Source organism: Pristiophorus japonicus, chromosome 1, assembly GCF_044704955.1.
Source record: "Pristiophorus japonicus isolate sPriJap1 chromosome 1, sPriJap1.hap1, whole genome shotgun sequence".
Classification (NCBI taxonomy): Eukaryota; Metazoa; Chordata; class Chondrichthyes; family Pristiophoridae; genus Pristiophorus; species Pristiophorus japonicus.
In genome coordinates, this window is record NC_091977.1 from 414,410,698 (window position 1) to 414,428,790 (window position 18,093).

Below are 18,093 nucleotides of genomic sequence, written 5' to 3' on the forward strand. Positions count from 1 at the left end.
GCTACAGGTGTGGTGCCGGAGGACTGCGAACATTGTACCATTGTTTAAAAAAGGGAGAAAGGGATAAACAGAGTAATTACAGGTCACTCAACCTAACCTCTGCGGTGGGCAACTTGTTGGAAAAAAATTCTGAGGGACAGTATTAATCGTCATTTCGAAAGACACAGATTAATCAAGGACAGTCAGCATGGATATGTTCAACTTAATTGAATATTTTGAGGAGGTAACAAGGAGAGCTGATAAGGGTAGCACATGTGATAGTGTCTACATGGATTTTAGCAAGGCTTTTGACAAGATCCCCACATGGCAAACTGGTCAGAAAATTAAAAGCCCATGGGATCCAAGGGAAAGTGGCAAGTTGTATCCAAAATTTGCTCAGTGACAGGAAGCAAAGGATAATTGTCGACGGATGTTTTTGTGACTAGAAAGCTGTTTTCAGTGGGGTTCCGCACAGTGCAGTACCAGGTCCCTTGCTTTTTGTGGTATACATCAATGATTTAGATTTCAATGTATGGGACATTAAGAAGTTTGCAGATGATACAAAAATTGGTCGTGTGGTTGACAGTGAGGAAGAAAGCTATAGACTACAGAAAAATATCAATGGACTGGTCAGGTGGGCAGAAAAGTGGCAAATGGAATTCAATCTGGAGAAGTGTGAAGTAATGCATTTGGAGAGGCTAACGAGGAAAGGGAATACATGATAAATGGTAGGATACTAAGAAGTGTAGATGAATAGAGGGACCTTGGAGTGCATGTCCACAGATCCCTGAAACATAGAAAATAGGTGCAGGAGTAGGCCATTCGGCCCTTCGAGCCTGCACCACCATTCGATAAGATCATGGCTGATCATTCCCTCAGTACACCTTTCCTGCTTTAACTCCATACCCCTTGATCCCCTTAGCCGTAAGGGCCATATCTAACTCCCTCTTGAATATATCCAATGAGGTAGCAGGCCAGGTAGATATAAGGTGGTTAAGAAGGCATACGGAATGCTTGCCTTTATTAGCTGAGGCATAGAATACAAGAGCAGGGGGGCTTATGCTTGAACTGTATAAAACACTAGTTAGGCCATAGCTAGAATACTGCATGCAGTTCTGGTTACCGCATTACAGGAGATTGCACTGGAGAGGGTACAGAGGAGATTTACGAGGATGTTGCCGGGAGTGGAGAATCTTAGCTCTGAGGGCAGATTGGATAGGCTGGGTTTGTTTTCCTTGGAACAGAGGAGGCGGAGAAGAGACCTCATCGAGGTGTATAAAATTACGAGAGGCCTAGATATAGTGGATAGAAAGGGCCTATTTGCCTTAGCTGAGAGGTTAATAACTAGGGGGCATAGATTTAAAGTAATTGGTAGAAGGATTAGAGGGAGTTGAGGAGAACGTTTTCAAGGGATCTGGAACTCGCTGCCTGAAAGGGTGGTCGAGGTAGAAACGCTCATCATATTAAAAAAAAGTACTTGAATATGCACTTGAAGTGCTGTAACCTACAGGGCTACGGACCAAGAGCTGGAAAATGGGATTTGGCTTGATCGCTCTTTTTTGGCCAGCAGACACGATGGGTCAAATGGTCTCCTTCTTTGCCATATATTTCTCTAAATTTCTCCAATTCTATGATAACAGAGAAGAAAATATTTATTGATTAACTTAATCAGATCCTGATTAGAAAACACACTTAATAGCAACATTCTGGAAATAACAAAAAAATCTACAGGGTTTTTCGGCAATATAAAAGGGAACAAAGTTTCCATATTGAACTGCAGACTAGAGAGCAAAATAACACCCATGGCCAAAATAGTCAGACTTTATCTTTCGCTTTGGCCTTCAAGGCAATTTTTCCATTATGAATTGATTGCCTCCCACTGTACATTAGAGTTTCTAAGCTTAACAATAAGGATGGTAAATCTAATTCAATACTAGTGCAACAGGGTAAATCAATATATAATAAGCTATGTGGAGAGACTGGAGAAGCTGATGTTATTTTCCTTAGAGTAGAGAAGGTGAAGGGGAGATTTGATAGAGATGTTGAAAATCATGAACGGTTTTGCCAAGAGTAAATAAGGAGAAACGGTTTCCAGTGGCAGAAGGATCAGTAACCAGAGGACAAAGATTTAAATGATTGACAAATAAAATTTACGAAGCGAGTTATTACGATCTGGAATGCACTGCCTGAAAGGGTGGTGGAAGATGATTCAATACTAAACTTTCAAAAGGGAATTGGATAAATACTTGAAGGGAAAAAATTGACAGGACTATGGGGAAAGAGCAGAGGAGTGGGAGTAATTATTTGGCTCTACCAATGAGCTGACACAGGAACAATGGGTTCAAATGGTTTTCTTCTGTGCTGTGTCATTCTTTGAAATATGTCAATGAGTAACACCACAGGAAATCAACTGCATGTAAATCCTGTAAGTATTTGCAGAATATAAGGCTGTCTATTGTCAGCTCAACCCATGATGTACTATTGAGGAGACATTCTTGAGGGTTGTAAGGAGGTAGGAATAAGTGGGGAAAAAAGCCATTCACCCTATTCAGGTCACCAATCTGTTTAAGTTCAATTACTGGGAGGTGGGCAGACCGTTTTCTTATCAATCTTGCCTTCGTATCAAGCCCATAACCCTGTACCGTTTAAATGAGAAATCGTACTATTTATTTTCAAAGAAGTGCACATTCATTGCACTAATTGGCAGCCCATTCCCATGTTTGCAACTCCATATGTTAAGTAATTATATCTTATACATATAGCTCAAGGTTTCCTTGGCTTATAATCAGTTCTCATCTTCCAATTTAAACATACAAGTATTTATATAGCGCCTTTAACGTAGTGAAACATCCCAAGGCGCTTCAAATTTCTCATCCTTGTTTTCAAATCCCTCCATGGCCTCGCCCCTCCCTATCTCTGTAATCTCCCCCAGCCTCCCCCCCGGCCCCCGGAGATATCTGTGCTCCTCTAATTCCTCCCTCTTGAGCATCCCCGATTATAAATCGCTCAACCATTGGTGGCCGTGTCTTCTGTTATCCAGGCCCGAAGCTTTGGAATTCCCTGTCTAAATATCTCTGCCTCCCTTAAGACGCTTCTTAAAACTTACCTCTTTGACCAAGCTTTTGGTCACTTGCCCTAATCTCTCCTTATGCGGCTTGGTGTCAAATTTTTTGTCTCATAATACTCTTGTGAAAACGCCTTGGGGTGTTTCACTATGTTAAAGGCACTATTTTAATACAAGTTGCTATTACTGTAGTTTAATGTTTACCGAGTGGATTAGCAGCATAATTACATAAGTGTTCCAATTGGCTCATTAGTTGCGTGTGTATTCTAGGCAAGGTCATTCTCACCGGAATCGCGCTGTTCAAAGTACTGCATTCCTGCAAATTCGTTACAAAACAAAAAGTAACGGCTCGGATACAGTTCTCACATGCAAAGGGGAAATTCATGCCACAAGACTTTACCAGGTCATCTGAAGTCCCCTAAATGCGTGTTGCAGTTTCTGATAAATCAGGAAACTAAGCAATAGAGGGAGGAGACGAATGCCGCTTCCTGCAAATCAATTTCTTACGGGACAGAACAAATAAAAAGATTGTAATCATGGCAATTAGAAACAACTATGCCCCAACTAATCTAAACCATTGCTGAATCTGCTGCAAACTTAATCTGCAGATCATTCAAATCAAGGCCCAGGCAACATTTAGTCCATATATTTCTTTACAAAAAAGAAACAAGCTCAAAATTTACACCAGGAAGCACAATTAAGTAAAAATAAATTTGGAACAATACTATTGTTCTGCAAGTCAAACACAATATCTGGAAAAAAATGCATCAACTCGATTAAACATATTTCTGATGGAGCGGTTAGAATTCAAAAAATATTTAAAATGTTTAATAGTTCAAGCTCTCAAGTTGCTCTGTGAATTAGATTCTCAACCGGATGTGGATAATTGCTTTCTGCAGCATATACACAATAATAGCAGAGGGCTGTGGCTTCCTTCCAGTGGAAAGAAAATATGTTTTTTCTGATAATATCTATCAGGTAAATAGTTGCTCTGTACAGTTGTACAGTTTAGTGTCAATGTAATTCCAAGATTAAAATACATTAAAACATTTATTTGACTAGATCCTGGGTTTGTAGATAAAAGCTCAAAGTATAAAAGAATGTTGCATGATATTAAATGAAAAATAAAACACCAAGAAGCCTCATTTTAGAGTCAGGTTTCAATGTCTCGAAGTCAGAAAAATAACTAGACTGCAATCATGAACCAAACACAGTTTGACTGTCATGACAGTTACAGGCAAAACAGCACAAAGTTTTCAAAAAAGGGAGTTGTGTGTCTTACGATCAGATGAAGACTACAAAAGAAATAAATCAAGAATAAACCAACTAGTGAAACAAAGAAACTACTGCAAAAGAAACCTCCTTTGTGGTTTTCTGTTACTGATTTCTACATTCAACATTCGCTACTGTAGTAATGTCATAGTGCCAGTATAAAAATCACTATGCGTTACTTTATATGGAAACATAGAAACATAGAAAATAGATGCAGGAGTAGGCCATTCGGCCCTTTGAGCCTGCACCACCATTCAATAAGATCATGGCTGTTCATTCACCTCAGTACACCTTTCCTGCCTTCTCTCCATACCCCTTGATCCCTTTAGCCGTAAGGGACATATCCAACTCCCTCTTGAATATATCTAACAAACTGGCATCAACAACTCTCTGTGGAAGAGAATTCCACAGGTTATCTCTGAGTGAAGAAGTTTCTCCTCATCTTGGTCCGAAATGGCTTACCCCTTATCCTTTGACTGTGACCCCTGGTTCTGGACCCCCCTAATATCGGGAACATTATTCCTGCAAGTAACCTGTCCAGTCCCGTCAGAATTTTATATGTTTCTATGAGATCCCATCTCATTCTTCTAAACTCCAGTGAATACAGGCCCAGTCGATCCAATCTCTCCTCATATGTCAGTCCTGCCATCCCGGCATCAGTCTGGTGAACCTTCGCTGCACTCCCTCAATAGCAAGAACGTCTTTCCTCAGATTAGGAGACCAAAACTGAACACAATATTCCAGGTGAGGCCTCACCAAGGTCGTGTACAGCTGCAGCAAGACCTCCCTCTGCTCCTATACTCAAATCCCCTCGCTACGACGGCCAACATGCCATTTGCCTTCTTCACCGCCTGCTGCACCTGCATGCCAACCTTCAATGACTGATGTACCATGACACCCAGGTCTCATTGCACCTCCCCTTTTCCTAATCTGCCGTCATTCAGATAATATTCTACCTTCATGTTTTTGCTGCCAAAGTGGATAACCTCACATTTATTTACATTATACTGCATCTGCCATGCATTTGCCCACTCACCTAACCTGTCCAAGTCACCCTGCAGCCTCTTCGCATCCGTCTCACAGCTCACACCACCACCCTGCTCAGTGTCATCTGCAAACTTGGAGATATTACTCTCAATTCCTTCATCTAAATCATTTATGTATATTGTAAATAGCTGGGGTCCCAGCACTGAGCCTTGCGGCACCCCACTAGTCACTGCCTGCCATTCTGAAAAGGACCCATTTATCCCGACTCTCTGCTTCCTGTCTGCCAACCAGTTCTCTATCCACCCAAGTACATTACCCCTAATACCATGTGCTTTAACTTTGCACACCAATCTCTTGTGTGGGACCTTGTCAAAAGCCTTTTGAAAGTCCAAATACACCACATAGACTGGTTCTCCCATGTCCACTCTACTAGTTACATCCTCAAAAAATACTAGAAGATTTGTCAAGCATGATTTTCCTTTCATAAATCCATGCTGACTTGGACCGATACTGTTTTCCAAATGCGCTGCTATTTCTTCTTTAATAATTACTTCCAACATTTTCCCCACTACTGATGTCAGGCTAACCGGTCTATAATTTCCCGTTTTCTCTCTCCCTCCTTTTTAAAAAAGTGGCGTTACATTAGTATCCTCCAGTCCATAGGAACTGATCCCGAGTTGATAGACTGTTGGAAAATGATCACCAATGCATCCACTATTTCTAGGGCCACTTCCTTAAGTACTCTGGGATGCAGACTATCAGGCACCGGGAATTTATCGGCCTTCAATCCCATCAATTTCCCTAACAATTTCTTGGCTAATAAGGATTTCCTTCAGTTCCTCCTTCTTGCTAGACCCTCGGTCCCCTAGTATTTCCGGAACGTTATTTGTGTCTTCCTTAGTGAAGACAGAACCAAAGTATTTGTTCAATTGGTCTGCCATTTTTTTGTTCCCCATTATAAATTCACCTGATTCTGACTGCAAGGGACCTACGTTTGTCTTCACTAATCTTTTCCTCGAAGCTTTTGCAGTCAGTTTTTATGTTCCCAGCAAGCTTCCTCTCATACTATATTTTACCCCTCCTAATTAAACCCTTTGTCTTCCTCTGCTGAATTCTAAATTTCTCCCAGTCCTCAGGTTAGCTGCTTTTCTTGGCCAATTCATATGCCTCTTCCTTGGATTTAACACTATCCTTAATTTCCCTTGTTAGTCACAGTTGAGCCACTTTCCCTGTTTTATTTTTACTCCAGACAGGGATGTACAATTGTTGAAGTTCATCCATGTGATCTTTAAATGTTTTCCATTGCCTATCCATCATGAACCCTTTAAGTATCTTTCGCCAGTCTATTCTAGGCAATTCACGTCTCATACCATCGAAGTTATCTTTCCTTTAGTTCAGGACCCTCGTCTCTGAATTAACTGTGTCACTCGCCATCTTAATAAAGAATTCTACCATATTATGGTCACTCTTCCCCAAGGGGCCTCGCACAACAAGATTGCTAATTAGTCCTTTCTCGTTACACATCACCCAGTCTAGGATGGCCAGCCCTCTAGTTGGTTCCTCGGCATATTGGTCGAGAAAACCATCCCTAATACACTCCTGGAAATCCTCCTCCACCGTACTGCTACCAGTTTGGTTAGCCCAATCAATATGTAGATTAAAGTCGGCCATGATAACTGCTGCACCTTTATTGCACACATCCCTAATTTCTTGTTTGATGCTGTCCCCAACCTCACTACTACTCTTTGGGGGTCTGAACACAATTCCCACTCGCGTTTTCTGCCCTTTGGCATTCCGCAGCTCTACCCATACAGATTCCACATCATCCAAGTTAATGGATTTCCAGAAGGCATTCGATAAGATTCCACACAAGAGACTGATAGCTAAAATTAAAGCTCATGGAATTGAAGGCAATTTATTGACCTGGTTAAGAAATTGGTTTGGCAGTAGAAGACAGAGAGTAGAGATAATGGGTATGCACTCAAATTGGAAGGAAATGACTAGTGGTGTCCCACAAGGATCTGTGCTGGGGCCTCAACTATTCACTATATTTATTAATGACTTGAATAACACAATAAAAAGCCATATATCTAAGTTTGACGATTGCACAAAGATTGGTGGCAAAGTAGTTTAGACCAACCACATATAATTCCAGAGACTTAATAGATTACGTGAGTGGCAGGTGGATTTCAAAACAGGTAAGTGTGAGGTGCTCCATTTTGGATAGATCCGTATATTTTGTGAATGGTGAAAAGCTAGGAACAGCGAAATCCAAAGAGATTTAGGGGTCCATATACACAGATTACTAAAATGTAGTAGTCAGGTACAAAAAAAATCAGAAAGGCTCATGGAATGTTAGTCTTTATAACTAAAGAGCTAGAATATAATGGGGAGGAAGTTTTGCTATAGCTATACAAAGTTAGACCACATCTGGAGTACTGTGTACAGTTCTGGGCACAGCACCTTAAAAAGGATATATTGACCTTGGAAGGAGTATAGCATTGAGTCACCAGAATGTTCTCAGGGCTCGAAGGGTAAGTTATGAGGAGAGATTACATAAACTAGGCTTGTTTACCCTGGAATATAGAAGGTAGTTAAGGGGTGATTTGATTGAGGCTTTTCGGATTTTGGTGGGGTAGTCTAGGTCAAGAGCACATAAACTTAAAATCAGAGCCAGGCCATTCAGGAGAGAAGTTAGGAAACACTTCTTCATGCAAAGGATGGCAGAAGTGTGGAACTCTCCCACGAAAAACAGTAGAAAATGTTAAATCTGAGAAAGATTTTTTTGCTAGATACAAGTATCAAAGGATATGGAGCCAAGAAAGGTGGATGAAGTTAAGATACAGATCAGCCACGATCTCACTGAATGGTAGCACAGGCTTGAGGGGCTGAATGGCCTACTCCTATGTCTCTCTAATTTATGTTTTTTTGTTATTGATTTCTACATTCAGCACTTAGTACTGCAGTAATGTCATAGCACTAGTACAAAAATCACATGGCCTGGAGTAAAATGAGATCTTGCCTATTCAAACACTGAATCATTTATAGATACCTGATTGCATATTAATTCAAGTATGAGACTACACTGATTGCATTAAATAACATTCATTGACTTCCCTGATGAATTTAAAACACAATAAAATAATTACATAAGTACGACATACTGTGAAATTCATATAATTTGGTTAATTGATCAATTCATCAGTGGTGTTTGGATCGATGGTAATTTGTAATTTACCAAATGCCAATTTATTCATCATTTCAATTATTTTGCGGGTGGTTGGGAGTCCAGATTGTATATTTCTGTTGCTCATAGTGCTGAGGGAATGGAATACTTTTCCTACTTTGGCATTTAACCTCAACGTCTAGCATATCATCAAGTACAGCATGAACCAGAAGCAAAGTAAAGTTCTCCCTATTTTGTTCCAACAATACACCCTGAAACCCCAAATCATAGAAGAATACTTCCTACAGTGTCATTGGAAACTCTTCCATTTCCTACACCATTCACCTTTATGACTGGGAACCCAGCCCACTAGAAACTGGGTTGAGACTATGCAGACTCTGACAACCTGCATAAGCCTTTTCAACTGCTTTCAAAAAAAGCAAATATAACGGTCGTAAATAATGCCAATAACTAATGAGACTGTGATCTATTTGCCAATGTGATACAACTGCCATCTGGTGGAAGTACCATGCAAACGAAATATAAAATTTTAAAAACACTTTCAAACAAGATTTACAATAAGAACATAAGAAATAGGAGCAGGAGTAGGCCATACGGCCCGTCAAGCCTGCTCCGCCATTTAATATGATCATGGCTGATCCGATCATGGACTCAGGTCCACTTCCCTGCCCGCTCCCCATAACCCCTTATTCCCAATGAAATGCTTGAAAACTATTTCAATATAAAGGAGCGTGTATAATAATAATTTCAGATGCAATTGTGCATTTGCAACAAGTTTAAATGATAAAAAACATGCTTCCCAATTGGGTTTTATTGCTTCTGTGGAAAGCTGATAACTTCCTGAAACTAGAACTTTCCTTGAAACTCCTTTAGTTTCAAAGGGCTCAAAATTTGCCAGGAGTTGCTCCTTTTTTTTTGGAGCAACTTGCTTTTTCTGGAGTATCTTAAAAATCCACATTTTACACATTCAATTTGCGCCAGTATAAGTGAGTTAGTTAGGATTTTTTTTAGTTTTGTTTATTTTTTTTCAAAAGGGGGCGTTACCAGCCACCTACGCCCATTTTGGCCATTTAGGCCACTTTGGACAGCTAATAGTTACTCCAAACTAACTTAGGCCAGCGTATGTGGCCACTTGTGGCCGCACAGAAAACTCTTGCGGAAAGTGAAGAAATCAGTGCAGGTAGGTACATCAGAGGCCAGCAGAACTTAATGACTTGACTAAAAAATGTGAATAGGATCAAACGGGACATCATATGACAAACTTCGCAAAGTTAATTTACTATACAACAGAAGCATCCATGGAAGCTTAAACTACAAAAATAAAAGTAAAGACAAAACATATTTACGTAATTTTTTCAAAATATCCAAATAAAAAATAGAAGTACCTCCTCGTAATTCTTATGTAGGAAAGTATTTTCATCAACAGGGTTAAGGAAAGTCTTGAGTAAGCTCATTAAAATTACTGGCTACACAGTTATCACTCCCCCCCGCCCCCCACCCGGATCAAAACTCTTCCCCTCCCCCCCACCCCAATCAAAACTCTCCCTGCACCAACCTGTTTGTTTACAAATCTCAGAGGCTGCAGGAACAGTTAATGGGATAATGTAATTATTTATTTTAGTACAATTGGAAATCGTCTTCAGAGGTTAGGAATAGGCATGAGTTTAGAAGGGGTTTACCTTGTAACTAACCCATCCTATTTCAGAGAATCATAGAATGATACAGCACAGAAGGAGGGCATTCAGCCCATTATGTCTGTGCCGGGTCTTTGAAAGATCTATCCAATTAGACCTACTCCTCTGCTCTTTCCTCATATTTCTTACTAACCCTACCTGCTGAGCAAAAATACACTTAAAAAATACCTATGAAACCCACGTCCAGAAAAATTGTGCAGACCATCTTTTCTGAGGTAGTGCTTAAAATAAACCATAGTTTATATCTATACAAGTGAAGATTGTGCAAAGCAAAAGGGTTGATGTGCAATAGACAGGAGCGGGAGGTTGAGGCCCAGATAAAAGGGCCCGAGAGTTTGGGAGGAGCCAGCTGGTGCAAGGACAAAAAGTTCAAAAAAATCAAAATCGAAGCGTGACGTCACAGCCAAGCAGATAAGTGATTGGCTGGTGGATTGGTGAATATTTTTCTTTTTCTTTTCAATAGGAAACCGTTGGCATTGTTGTAAGTAGGATCTGCCAGTAAATATATGTGATCTTTATTATCTAAGAGGAGGACTAGGCAGGTAGTGCAGCAGTCCCCAGAGTCCATCTCGCTCTCCACCCGGTACTCTGTTCTGAGTACCGGTGAGGGCGATGGTGGCTCTGGGGAGTGCAGCCAGAGCCAAATCCACACCACCACGGGTGGCTCAGCTGCACAGGGTGGGGAGGAAAAAGAATGGAAGAGCTATAGTGGTAGGGGATTCGCTATTCAGGGGAGCAGACAGGCATTTCTGCGCCTGCAGACGTGACTCCAGGATGATATGTTGCCTCCCTGGTGCCAGGGTCAAGGATGTCACTGAGCGACTGCAGGGCATTCTGGGCGGGGGGGGAAAGAGGGTGAACATCCAGGGGTCATGGTCCACATCGGTACCAATGACATAGGTAGGAAGAGGGATGAGGTCCTGCAAGCAGAGTTTAGGGAACTAGGAGGGAGATTAAAAAGCAGGACCTCAAAAGGTAGTAATCTCCGGATTACTCCCAGTGCCACGAGCTAGTGGGTACATAAATAGGAGGATAGAGCAGATGAATGCGTGGCTGGAGAGATGGTGCAGGCGGGAGGGCTTTTAGTTTCCTGAGGCATTGGGACCACTTCTGGGGGAGGTGGGACCTGTACAAGCTGGACGGGTTGCACCTCAACAGAGCCGGGACCAAAATCCTCGCGGGGAGGGGTTGCTAATGCTGTTGGGGAGGGTTTAAACTAGCTTGGCAGGGGGATGGGAACCTGAAAATAGATTCAGTAGGGAGGGGAGTAAAGCTGGAATTAGAAAGCAAAAATAAAGAAAGTGAGTATGATGGAGAGGAAACAAGTAGGAAAAAAGGGTAAAAAAACAAAACAAACTTAAAGGCACTTTGTCGAAATGTGCGTCGCATTTGTAACAAAATAGATGAGTTGACGGCACAAAGTGAAACAAATGAGTATGATCTGATAGCCATTACAGAGACGTGGTTGCAAGGTGACCAGGACTGGGAATTAAATACTCAGGAGTATTTGACAATCTGGAAGGACAGACAGAAAGGAAAAGGAGATGGGGTAGCTCTATTGATAAAGGATGGAATCACTGCAATAGTAAGAAACGATATTGACTCAAATGATAAGGATAGTGAAACAGTTTGGGTGGAGATAAGGAACAATAAGGGGAAAAAGTCACTGGTGGGCGTAGTCTATAGGCCCCCTAACAGTAGCAACGCTGGGTTGGATAAAGTGGACTGGGAAAATAGATTAAAATGTAGTACGGTTGATGAACAGTGGTGTACATTTAAGGAGATATTTCACAACTTTCAAGAAAAATATATTCCAGTGAGGAGGAAAGGGTGTAAGAGAAAAGATAGCCATCCATGGCTAACTAAAGAAATAAAGGACAGTATCCAATTAAAAACAAGGGCATACAAAGTGGCCAAAACTAGTGGGAGGGCAGAAGATTGGGAAGCTTTTAAAACCCAGCAAAGAATGACTAAAAAAAATGATTAAGAGAAGATAAACTACGAAATTAAACTAGCACAAAATATAAAAACAGATAGCAAGAGTTTCTATAGGTATATAAAAAGGAAAAGAGTGGCTAAAGTAAATGTTGGTCCCTTAGAGGATGAGACCGGAGAATTAGTAATGGGGAACATGGAGATGGCAGAAACTCTGAACAAATATTTTGTATCAGTCTTTATGGTAGAGGACACTAACAATATTCCAACAGTGGATACTCAAGGGGCTATTGGGGTCAGGGGGGGGGGGGAAGGAACACAATCACAATCACTAAGGAGGTGGTACTCAGTAAGATAATGGGACATCCCTATTTAAAAAAGGAGGCAGACAAAAAGCAGGAAACTATAGATCAGTTAGCCTAACATCTGTGGTTGGGAAGATGTTGGATTTCATTATTGAAGAAGCAGTAGCAGGACATTTGGAAAAGCAAAATTTGGTCAGGCAGAGTCAGCATGGATTTATGAAGGGGAAGTCATGTTTGACAAATTTGCTGGAATTATTTTGAGGATGTAACAAACAGGATGGATAAAGGGGAACCAGTGAATGTGGTGCATTTGGACTTCGAGAAGGCATTTGACAAGGTGCCACATAAAAGGTTACTGCACAAGATAAAAGTTCACGGGGTTGGGGGTAATATATTAGCATGGATAGAGGATTGACTAACTAACAGAGAACAGAGAGTCGGGATAAATGGTTCATTCTCTGGTTGGCAACCAGTAACTAGTGGGGTGCTGCAGGGATCAGTGCTGGGACCCCAACTATTTACAATCTATATTAACGACTTGGAAGAAGGGACGGAGTGTAAAGTAGCCAAGTTTGCTGACGATACAAAGATGGGAGGAAAAGCAATGTGTGAGAAGGACACAAAAAATCTGCAAAAGGACATTGACAGACTAAGTGAGTGGTCAAAAATTTGGCAGATGGAGTATAATGTTGGAAAGTTCGAGGTCATGCACTTTGGCAGAAAAAAAATCAAAGAGCAAGTTATTATTTAAATGGAGAAAGATTGCAAAGTGCAGCAGTACAGTGAGACCTGGGGGTACTTGTGCATGAAACACAAAAGGAAAGTATGCAGGTACAGCAAGTGATCAGGAAGGCCAATGGTATCTTGGGCCTTTATTGCAAAGGGGATGGAGTATAAAAGCAGGGAAGTCTTGTTACAGCTATATAAGGTATTGGCGAGGCCACACCTGGAATACTGCGTGCAGTTTTGGTTTCCATATTTACGAAAGGATATACTTGCTTTGGAGGCAGTTCACAGAAGATTCACTAGGTTGATTCCGGGGATGAGGGATGAGGAAAGGTTGAGTAGGTTGGGCCTCTACTCATTGGAATTCGGAAGAATGAGAGGTGATCTTATCGAAACGTGTAAGATTATGAGGAGGTTTGACAAGGTGGATGCATAGAGGATGTTTCCACTGATGGGGGAAGAGACTAGAACTAGAGGGCATGATCTTAGAATAAGGGGCTGCCTATTTAAAACAGAGATGAGGAGAAATTTCTTCTCTGAGGGTTGCAAATCTATGGAATTTGCTGCCTCAGAGAGCTGTGGAAGCTGGGACTTTGAATAAATTTAAGACAGAAATAGATAACGATAAGGGGATAAGGGGTTATGGGGAGCGGGCGGGGAAGTGGAGCGGAGTCCATGATCAGATCAGCCATGATCTTATTGAATGGCGGAGCAGGCTCGAGGGCCGTATGGCTTACTCCTGTTCCTATTTCTTATGTTCTTATTATCCAGGAAGTTGGTGTAACTGGACTTTGAATGTAATGTTTTTTTTAAATCAACAGGTACTGAGCAACAAAGATACAGAAGAGACAAACAGTTCTTACCTGCTCTATGTCAGCATTGCGAGGTAAGAAATAAACTATGTTCGGTGTAATCTTCTGGGAGAGTGTAAAAATTTCAGAGGTAAAATAAAGTCAAGGAAAATTGGAACAGGTTTCAAACAATAAAAAATTCAACTTTAAACTGAAAGGTAACTTAGAAACAGGTCTGAAGCAACACTAAAGCAATACTGAAACAAAAAAACCTGGAATTTTACAGAAAGATCATCAGCATCTGTAAAGGAAAAAAAAAGGGGTCCACACCTAAAATATTAATCTGTTTTTGGAAATCTTTATGGACGCTTATCAATTTGATTTGCCAGAAGTTTGTTTTTGTTTCAGATTTTTAGCTTTTCAAGTGCTTTTTGTTAATAAAGGAATATTTAAATGAACTGCTGGAGATTGTGAAATTTGGATTCTTGGTGTTATTCCTGCAGATTTTCAAGTGAGGACATTATTAGTTGAAAACATATGTCTTCTTCCATAATAGCAATGAATGTTAGTTGTTGACCTGCAAAATTAATCGTTCTAGCATTCTTTGCCACTGTCCAAGTAAGTTGAGCTCAGAATAATCTGATTTTCCACAACTTCCTTGCTCCACGTCTTGCAAATCTGCACCAGGATTAGTAAAGAACATAGAACATAAGAACATAAGAATTAGGAACAGGAGTAGGCCATCTAGCTCCTCGAGCCTGCTCCGCCATTCAAAAAGATCATAGTGCTAGACTGGACAGAAATAACAATATACGAGCTGTTGCACATAGTTTTAAGATGCTTTTCTCACTTTTTAATTTGCACTATTGGTAGGTAGTTGTTTTTAAATCACCCTTCACACTGATAATGCAAGAGCTGAGAGGAGAAAGTGGTGGCATTATGGTTTCTGATTCTGCCAAGACATCTTGGTCATCAGCACAGCTTAAGGTTATCAATAGCATTACAAATATATATACATTTCCATCACCATGGCTGGAATTTTTCCCTAAAAAGAATGGATTTGGATTTGGGGGCAGTTAAGTTGTTAAAAATGGAATGCCCAACCTGATCCTGCCTCCAATCCACCCACTTCCAGTGTAATGGAGGCCCTGATCCTCTCTACTCCGGCCCTCCTCTACCCGCCCTCCTTGAACCCCTGCCGACCCTCCAACTCGCCTCCTGATCCCCAGCAACCCTCTCCCAATACTGCAATGCCACCCCCCCGATCATGCTGACCCCATGATCCCTCCCCGGACCAGCCCCTCACATCTGAGGCGTAGCCAGCCTCTCAATCTGGTGGGCAGAAATCTGAGGTCTCACATTCAAATCAGGCCCTGCCGTTAAAATTGGCAGGGCTTGCGGGAAATCCGGCCTCTCAGGTTTCCTGTCTGCCTCGGAGGTCCCACTCCCCCATCCCGACTCCCTTGAGAAAATTACGGTCCATGTTTCCAGTGCTTCCAGCAGTTCATGTTCAAGAAAGAGATTGGAATGGGGACAAAAAAATCAAGGATCAAATGAAGGGTAGAACCAGCCAATTCAGCATTTGACCCTCACTTCTATTCATCAAGCCCAGTTAGGATCCAGCTATGTGTACCCTCCATTACCTCATTCTGCATGTGAGTGTTCAGAGTATTGCCAGCAAACTACCAGACTGTGGGAACCATCACAGCCAAGCCCAATTATGTCTTTACGTGACACCTACTTCCAGCAAGGATCACTGGTACAACAAGCAGCAGGAACGCTGCCCGATTTATTGGGGGGAATTTTAACCCATAAGAATGGGTGGTTTGAGTTGGGTGCGATGTTAAAAATCTCAAACCCAACCAGTCTTGAACCCACCCACTTCCACTTTAAACGGAGGCTGGGCAACCAATCTGCTCCCAGAAGGTGGGTCGTTCATTTAAATATTTTAATAAGGCTGCGTACCTCACATTTTTTCTCCATTTTAGGTTTAACCCTGGTCGACTGGGGAAACCCAACAGCTAAAGGGAGGCGAGGACTGCTGCACCCAGCAGATAAGTGTCTTTCAGCACTGCTTGTAGGCCAGGAGGAGCAGCGGGCTTCCCCCGGCACACCCAAGCCTACGTGTAAACCACACCCACCCCCACTGCGATTGGACCCCAGCCCCCGATTTCCCACCGACACAGGCTTTCCGATTCCCCCCACCCTCCTCCCTCCTCTGTGCTCTCCGGCTGCAGCTTACAATCTTCGCCACCCGCCTTTTCGATCTCCTCCCCGCTCCAGCCTTTCCAATCCCAAGCTTCCAATTTATCTGGCCTCTGATCTCCCCCTCTTCCCTGATCTTCCACTCCTACCCAGATCGCTCCAGCCTTCGATATCTCTGGCATTTCCGATCCCTCTCTCCTTTCCCCAACTGCAGCCTGGTGCTGACAGCCAGCCAGTCTCTCAAACTGGCTGCAGCCGGGAAACAAAGACCTAAAGCATTAATCAGGGCCTGCCCTTAAATTCAGCAGGAACTGAAGGAAACCCATTCCTTCTGGGTTTCCCAAATGCAAAACAGCCCCTCCGCTCCCTCCCTGTAAATATCAGGGCCATTATTTCACTCAAACTGAAACCAATTGCAGCAGCTGCAATACTTTCCCAACCAACATCGGGTGAACTATGAATTTAGCCTAGAATTTGCTGCTGTTTGGCTCAATGACTGGGTATGCACTGTACATGCACAGTCAGCCAGTGGGGAACAGATGGGGAGGGGGGGGGGGGTGGGGAAACAGAGAGGGGGGCGCACCTAGTCAGTTTTGTCATTTATCCAAACTTTAGTTTGTGTTCATAGAATTTCTTAATGGATTTTATAGAAACATAGAAAAGAGGTGCAGGAGTCGGCCATTCTAGCCTGTACCGCCATTCAATGAGTTCATGGCTGAACATGCAACTTCAGTACCCCATTCCTGCTTTCTCGCCATACCCCTTGATCCCCCTAGTAGTAAGGACTTCATCTAACTCCTTTTTGAATATATTTAGTGAATTGGCCTCAACAACTTTCTGTGGTAGAAAATTCCACAGGTTCACCACTCTCTGGGTGAAGAAGTTTCTCCTCATCTCGGTCCTAAATGGCTTACCCCTTATCCTTAGACTGTGACCCCTGGTTCTGGACTTCCCAACATTGGGAATATTCTTCCTGCATCTAACCTGTCTAAACCCGTCAGAATTTTAAACGTTTCTATGAGGTCTCCTCTCATTCTTCTGAACTCCAGTGAATACAAGCCCAGTTGATCCAGTCTTTCTTGATATGTCAGTCCCGCCATCCCGGGAATCAGTCTGGTGAACCTTCGCTGCACTCCATCAATAGCAAGAATGTCCTTCCTCAAGTTAGGAGACCAAAACTGTACACAATACTCCAGGTGTGGCCTCACCAAGGCCCTGTACAACTGTAGTAACACCTCCCTGCCCCTGTACTCAAATTCCCTCGCTGTGAAGGCCAACATGCCATTTGCTTTCTGAACCGCCTGCTGTACCTACATGCCAACCTTCAATGACTGATGTACCATGACACCCAGGACTCGTTGCACCTCCCCTTTTCCTAATCTGTCACCATTCAGATAATAGCCTGTCTCTCTGTTTTTACCACCAAAGTGGATAACCTCACATTTATCCACATTATACTTCATCTGCCATGCATTTGCCCACTCACCTAACCTATCCAAGTCACTCTGCAGCTTCATAGCATCCTCCTCGCAGCTCACACTGCCACCCAACTTAGTGTCATCTGTAAATTTGGAGACACTACATTTAATCCCCTCGTCTAAATCATTAATGTACAATGTAAACAGCTGGGGCCCCAGCACAGAACCTTGCGGTACCCCAGTAGTCACTGCCTGCCATTCTGAAAAGTACCCATTTACCCCTACTCTTTGCTTCCTGTCTGCCAACCAGTTCTCAATCCATGTCAGCACACTACCCTCAATCCCATATGCTTTAACTTTGCACATTAATCTCTTGTGTGGGACCTTGTCGAAAGCCTTCTGAAAGTCCAAATATACCACATCAACTGGTTTTCCCTTGTCCACTCTACTGGAAACATCCTCAAAAAATTCCAGAAGATTTGTCAAGCATGATTTCCCTTTCACAAATCCATGCTGACTTGGACCTATCA

General features: G+C 42.3%; 1 protein-coding gene across 2 annotated transcripts in view; it reads right to left on the reverse strand.

The window, feature by feature from the left end:
• The window catches only part of tgs1 (trimethylguanosine synthase 1), an 88,897-nt gene that overhangs the window by 19,298 nt on the left and 51,506 nt on the right, over positions 1-18,093 (reverse strand). The window contains exon 12 of one of the 2 annotated variants that reach the window (XM_070892208.1): positions 14,013-14,091. The exons of the other annotated variant lie outside the window; for it this stretch is intronic. Coding sequence (XP_070748309.1) covers positions 14,013-14,091 — 79 coding nt within the window. The remainder of the gene's footprint in view (positions 1-14,012; positions 14,092-18,093) is intronic. 2 annotated transcript variants of the gene reach the window in all.